The sequence below is a fragment of the Lagopus leucura genome, unplaced genomic scaffold, assembly GCF_019238085.1.
Source record: "Lagopus leucura isolate 7727_CA_CO unplaced genomic scaffold, USGS_WTPT01 Super-Scaffold_100001, whole genome shotgun sequence".
In the NCBI taxonomy this organism is placed as follows: domain Eukaryota; kingdom Metazoa; phylum Chordata; class Aves; order Galliformes; family Phasianidae; genus Lagopus; species Lagopus leucura.
Window position 1 is genome coordinate 59,170,987 of NW_024962262.1, and position 6,197 is coordinate 59,177,183.

General features: G+C 39.6%; 1 protein-coding gene across 1 annotated transcript in view; it reads right to left on the bottom strand.

Moving 5' to 3' along the window:
• Nucleotides 1-1,616: 1,616 nt before the first annotated feature.
• The window catches only part of LOC122177421 (maestro heat-like repeat-containing protein family member 2B), a 68,301-nt gene continuing 63,720 nt past the window's right edge, over nt 1,617-6,197 (bottom strand). The window contains exon 27 of the mRNA XM_042866799.1: nt 1,617-1,677. Coding sequence (XP_042722733.1) covers nt 1,617-1,677 — 61 coding nt within the window. The remainder of the gene's footprint in view (nt 1,678-6,197) is intronic.

A 6,197-nucleotide genomic window follows, 5' to 3' on the forward strand; every position in this document is an offset into this window, starting at 1 on the left:
AGTGAGGTGACGGAGCACTGGAACAGGCTGCCCAGGGAGGTGGTGGAGTCTCCTTCTCTGGAGATGTTCAAGACCTGCCTGGACACCTACCTGTGTGACCTGGTGTAGGGAACCTGCTTTGGCAGGGGGTTGGACTCGATGATCTCTGGAGGTCCCTTCCAACCCCTACAATTCTGTGATTCTGTGATTCTGTGATAATGTTATTTTTTTTTTTCTTCTTGTTTTTTTTTTTTTTTTTTTTTTCTTTAATATGCATAATCAAATTGGAGATTAGGAAAATATTCCTTCTCTAAAATAGTGATCAGGCACTGGAACGGGAACTGGAACACAATGGAACTTCTAACTGGTTGTTAGTCACTATCCCTTGAAGGTGTTCAAGAAACGTTTAGATGTTGTACTAAGGGACATGATTTAGTAGGAAATATTGGTAGTAGGTGGATGATCTTGGAGGTCTTTTTCCAACGTTGGTGATTCTATGATTCTAACTTAACTAGTTATTCTAGGTTAGCAGTTCTCAGAAGCTTTCAGGGACTATTTATTTGTTTTCAAGTAAGGAGTTGTACCATATGACTGACATCAATACATTTGCTTATCCTTCAGTTTCTGTTGAGAAATGACTGGGCTACATTGGCAAAATAGATTCACTGAGGAAAATTGAGAAGTCTAGGAGAATAGGTGTTCTGTTCACAGCCATTTCACTACCAATGCACTTATCGTGACTCTCAGTTAACTCTCAAAGTATGTAGAATACCAAATAATGGTCAACAATAACAACAAAAAAAAGAGTCACTTGTAAGTAAATACTTGGAGCAAAGGGAAGGGAGCAGGATTTGGAATGACTTGTTTGTGTAAGAGTAAGGAAGGAGGAAGGAGGGCACTGTTAAAACTGTGTAGCTCTGATTCATCCCTGGAGCTCAGTGCATCTTGTACAACAAATGGGGCAGAGATCCTGTGTTAAATATGACATATGTTTATATCACTAAAGAGTGTCATTATGTGTGTGCTGGCTGAATTTAAGTAGTGTTTCCTAGCATAGTTCAGTGCTTCACAATGTGATTCCTTCCATGAATTTGTTTTTTCTGCTGTCTTGTTCTCCTCCAAATGCCAAGTCTAGCTGTGATATAGTTACTCTGAAACAAGGACAGTTTTTCTTGACATGATATGGTTAATCAGTGGGTTTACCATTCTGTGTTTCTGCACAGTATCTCACTGGGAGATGATGTTTTGTTTGACCTGAATGCCAAATGTGCAGTTACAATTAGCATACTGATTTCTTTGGAGTGTATTAGTGCGTCTTTCTCTACTGGATACTTAAATGTAAATGGTGGGGTTTTCAAAAGTGCTTGTTAGTTTTGAAGGAGGATCCTGTAGGAGGAGTTAGGAGCTAATACTTCTAGAAATCCTGCCTAGAAATCTAGAAAACAGTAAGCCATTCTCTTTCTAGTGTGCATTAAAACCTCAATACATATGTTTGTATGTATCATACTTAAATGCTAAAGTGAAACTGTTTTTAAGATTGCTTTTGGTAGAACTGAGATAATGTTAGGCGAGATATGAGTTGTCATCTGATAAGCAGAATAGTGTCTAGTCTCAACCTGTTTGTCTTTCTGCACTTGCTAGTAGATTACAAACCTGTGTATGTTGAGGATTATGTTGAAGCAGTGATTATTGACAGTTCTGAAATACAAGATGGAGAAAACGGTCTGTCTACACAAAGCTGCATGCCAATGAAATGAAATTTTGAAGTAAGCAGTAATGTTAACCATGTGGCTCAACTTACATATGGTAGTTGCACTTCATTTTTCTTTGGTGATCTCATAGTTAGTAGGTAATTTTAATGCTGTATTTTCAGTGCTTCTGTCTTTAATGTGTCGTTGTTGTGTAACCTGTCTTTCAAACATGTTTTATTTGAAAGCTACTTCATAGAAATCGTTTGGCAGTGCATTTAAAAATAAGAGGCCATTAAGTTGTTACTTTAGAGATCCTTATTAATAGCTATCCCACTGAAATACTACTTTGTTTGAAGAAAGGCTTTCTTGTGTATACCAAGGAATGAGTTAGCTAATTATTAGCACTTAGGAAAGGGATTTGGAAAGCAAATGACATAAAAAAACATAATGTAGAAGATGTGGCTTCTAGGTTAACAGCCAAGAGGAGCATTGCTGATAGCAAATGTGCAGTAGTAGTAAGATGACTATTCAGAGTGGTAAAATACTAGCTCTGAGTAGCCTTTGATTTTATTTTTTTAATTAACTGTTGTTATTTTAGCATCTAAGATCAAAGGCTCTTGGAAACCTTGTCCAATTTTCCATTGGCTCAGATAAAAATAAATCATAGCTCTTCAGATTGTGTCTTGAGTCTGGTAGCAGTATTTCTAAATTAGCAAAGAATATAACTGTAGTTAAGTAATGTTATTTATTACTTCTTTTTTTCCCAGCCTGTTGAGTTAATAGGGGTTCTTATTACTATTTCTCTTCAGCAGTGTCCCACACATCTTAGTTTCTCAGTGTTATCAGGTGCATGTCTTCTATTTGACAATAGAGTTGATTATAATTTTCTTTTACATCTATGATGAGGAACACATTTCACCTTGGTTTCAGGAAATCAAGAAGTATTTGATTATCAGCAAAGCAATCGTGATGAGTTGGTATGATTGTCTTTAAAAGGCTATTTATTTATCTATTTATTTATCTATCTATTTCTTTATTTTGTAATCCTTAGGCTTAGAGCTTCTGTTGTTGTTGTTGATCGCTAGCACTGCCTAGATGAAATAGAGCATAATGACATGTGGCCAAAGCACCAAAACATGACCTAAGCTTATCTTAGCTGTTGAACTTAACACTTTGAACTAAAATCTCTCTGATTGTTTTTATTCAATCACCGTCTTAGGTTGGTGTGTTTTAGAGCAGTGCCTTTTCTCCAGGTCTGGTTCTATCTGTTTAAACTTGTTTCTCTTATTTTTTGACTCATATCTTCTTGCCTACAGATATTTAGCTGGCAAAGCAAGCTCATTTGAGATACAGATCTAGGTCATTATTCCTCCCTGCTGCCGCAGAACACTACTGTTATGCTTTCTACTTATTCCTTTATGTCTAAAAGCTCAGTATCGCCTTTACTATCACTTTTTTTTTTGGTCATATTTGTACTTAAATCTAAATTTGGGAAGTCAATCAAGAAGCTGATTAGTTTAACATCACTGCAAATAGTTCAAAAGGTACCTGTCTCAGCTAGCTGATGTTTCTTCAGGTGAAGCTGGCATTCTCCTATGTCTGCAGAAAGTATCTAGTGTTTGAGGGCATACACTGTGCTAGAGCATTTATCCTGGCACCCTATGCTCCCACCTCCAGCATGTCTTCATACCTGCATTGGTGTATGTCCCACAGTACTGTCAGGTCCCAGGGCCTCAGTTCTGGGGATGCTTAGTTTTAGGAGATGAATGCTGGCTTGGTCTGCATGGTAGAGACAGAGAGATGGAGTGGTTTGAGTAAGGAAGTAAACACTGGAGCTGAGTAGGTAGGTCTGTTGCATTAAGGGCATGAGTCTGAAGCATGGACAGTTGGGGAAGCCCTCCTGTTGAGTCATGAGGTTAAAAAACAACCCCCTTGCTTTCTAGCTAGGCCCAGTCTTAGTCCCATACTTGGTCACCAGTTTATGTCTAGAGAATTATGTGTATGGCCACTTAAAGTCAACGTTTGCCTCTCAGAGCCTTCTCAAGGACTCTCACTGAGACGGTTTTGCGAAGTCAAAAATAGTTTAATGAGGCAGTAGATAACAGATTTGGAATTGACACTGAGAAATGAATGCACTAGCTGTATTAATATTAAATATGTTAGGTAATTAATCAACAATTCACTCAGACATCATCCACAAAATAAGGATGGTGCAATGTCTTACCAAAAGAGGTGTCCCCAGTAACTGCCAATGCACCCAGGCCCATAGAGTGCACCCAAACTCCTCAATAGAGTGCTGGCAGAGGGCTATATTTATATTCTTGATGAGGTCGTGAGCTGATAAGCTTTTTAACAGGGCTTGTTATGCTGCTAATTAAAGGCAGAGGGTGTTGAGGTCAAAGTATGTTTAGAGGCGAAGCTGTACTTCCAGCTTTACCGAGACAACATTGTACTCACTGCAAGAAACATCACTCTGAGGCCTCCACACCACTGCAGGCATCACTCAGACCCTAGCTGTGATGTTAAACTTCATATCTCCATGTCTGTCAAGTGCTTTGCCCACATAAGCAAGTTGTTCACCTCCTGCCTGTGTTCAAGCCCAACAAGATAACTATGGTTATTAAATTGCATTCTTGCTTAGCCTGGTTTCACCAGTACTCTGCCAGTTTATGTTTGCTCTGTAGGTTAACACAGCAAGCCTGGTAATTTCCTACAAGGTCTTAATGCTCACATGAAATAATAAGTATAAAGCATTTATTTTTATAATTCACTTGCTGGTTATGATTCCATGTTATCTACCTGCAGTAGTCTAGCTATCATTGATCTCATATATGTAGATTCACAGTATCATTAAGATAAGACTACTGTGATCATCTAGTCCAACTGTCAACCCATCACACCATGCCCACTAACCATGTCCTTCAGTGCCATATCTACACAGTCCTTGGACAACTCCAGGAATGGTGACTCCACCACCTCTCTGGGCCGCCTGTGCCACTGCCTTACCACTCTTTCTGAGAATAATTTTTTCCTGATACCCAACCTGATCCTCCCCTGGCACAATTTGAGACCATTATCTCTTTATCTCTCACCTTCTACCAGTTTTGCTCCATTTGTATTTGTCTGAGCTCTTCATGTAATTTTTTTAAAATGAGACTGAACATATTACTAGGCATATTATCTGTCCTTGCCCTTTCTATTCTAGTGCATAAAAGCCAAGCAGTTCCCTTTGCTTTTTGATGTTTTTAACTTGTTCTCATTCAGTATGAAATGGTTTTCTCCCCCTTCATTTCTGTGATCATAGAATGTTTTAGGTTGGGAGAGACCTTTAAGATCATCTAGTTCCCCTGCTATAGGCAGGGACACCTCCCACTAGACCAGGTTGCTCGGAGCCCCATCCACCCTGGCCTTGAATGCTTCCAGGAAAGGAGTATACACAGCCTCACTGGGCAACCTGTTCCAGTGTCTCACCACTCTCACAGTGAAGAATTTCTTCCTAATATCTAGTTTGAATCTACCCTCTTCCAGTTTAAAGCCAGTTTGCCTCATTCTGTCGCTAGATGCCCTTATGGAAAGTCCCACCTCAGCTTTCCTGTAAGTCCCCTTCAGGTACTGGAAGGCAGCTATAAGGTCTGCCTGAAGCTTTCTCTTCTCCAGGCTGAAGAACCCCAGCTCTCTCTGCCTGTCCCCATAGGGGAGGTGCTCCAGCCCTCTGATCATCTCTGTGGCCTTCCACTAGACTCGAGTGTTGAGGACCCCAAATGTTAGTTCTTCCTTCAGGCCAGGTGTAAAATCAATCAATTTGGTTATTTTGCAAGAGTAGTAAAAATCCTAGTAACTTTTCTCATGCATACCGTTTTAGTTGGGAGGAATGTGCTGTAGGTATTCACAGAAATTCTCCACCGTACTTCTTCAGCTTTCCAAATGCTCATTCACAGCAGATAGAAATGTAGAGACTTAGTTTTGCCTTTTTATGCCCGGTCTTGTTCTTCACAAGGTCCTGTATAGCTTCTTCAGCTTTTCTCATTTTTTCTCCCATTGCTTTGTTAACATTGCACAGGTTGTACAGTGCGTAAGTCAGGTTTGGTATTTGCAGTTGCTTGGCAGGGAACAGGCCAGCAGAGGAGAGGAACACTCATTTTAGGGTGTTGGAAAATAGTATCATTTTCAGTTGCTTGAATGTTGCTGTTGGAGCAGTATTGGTTTTTTGTTTTTTTTTTTTTACTGTGTGCCAGGCCCACATATTGAGATAGAGCTGTTTTATGAACCACGTGTAGCTGGTTTGTGTTTGGGAATCCCTGACCTACACTGGCACACAAGAATACCTGGAGCTGATCTTTTTCTTTGTACAGTGTTACAGTGGCAGAAATAGGGAGAGGAGACCCTGTAAGTGTGGGGAAGGAATAGCTGAGGATTAAACATTTCAAATAAGCAAGCAGTTGAAAGTGATGGTTATTTTTCGTGTTTGTTGTTGTAGTTGTGTTGAAGTGACTGTGCATGTGTTCATAATCAAATGCTTATTTCAAA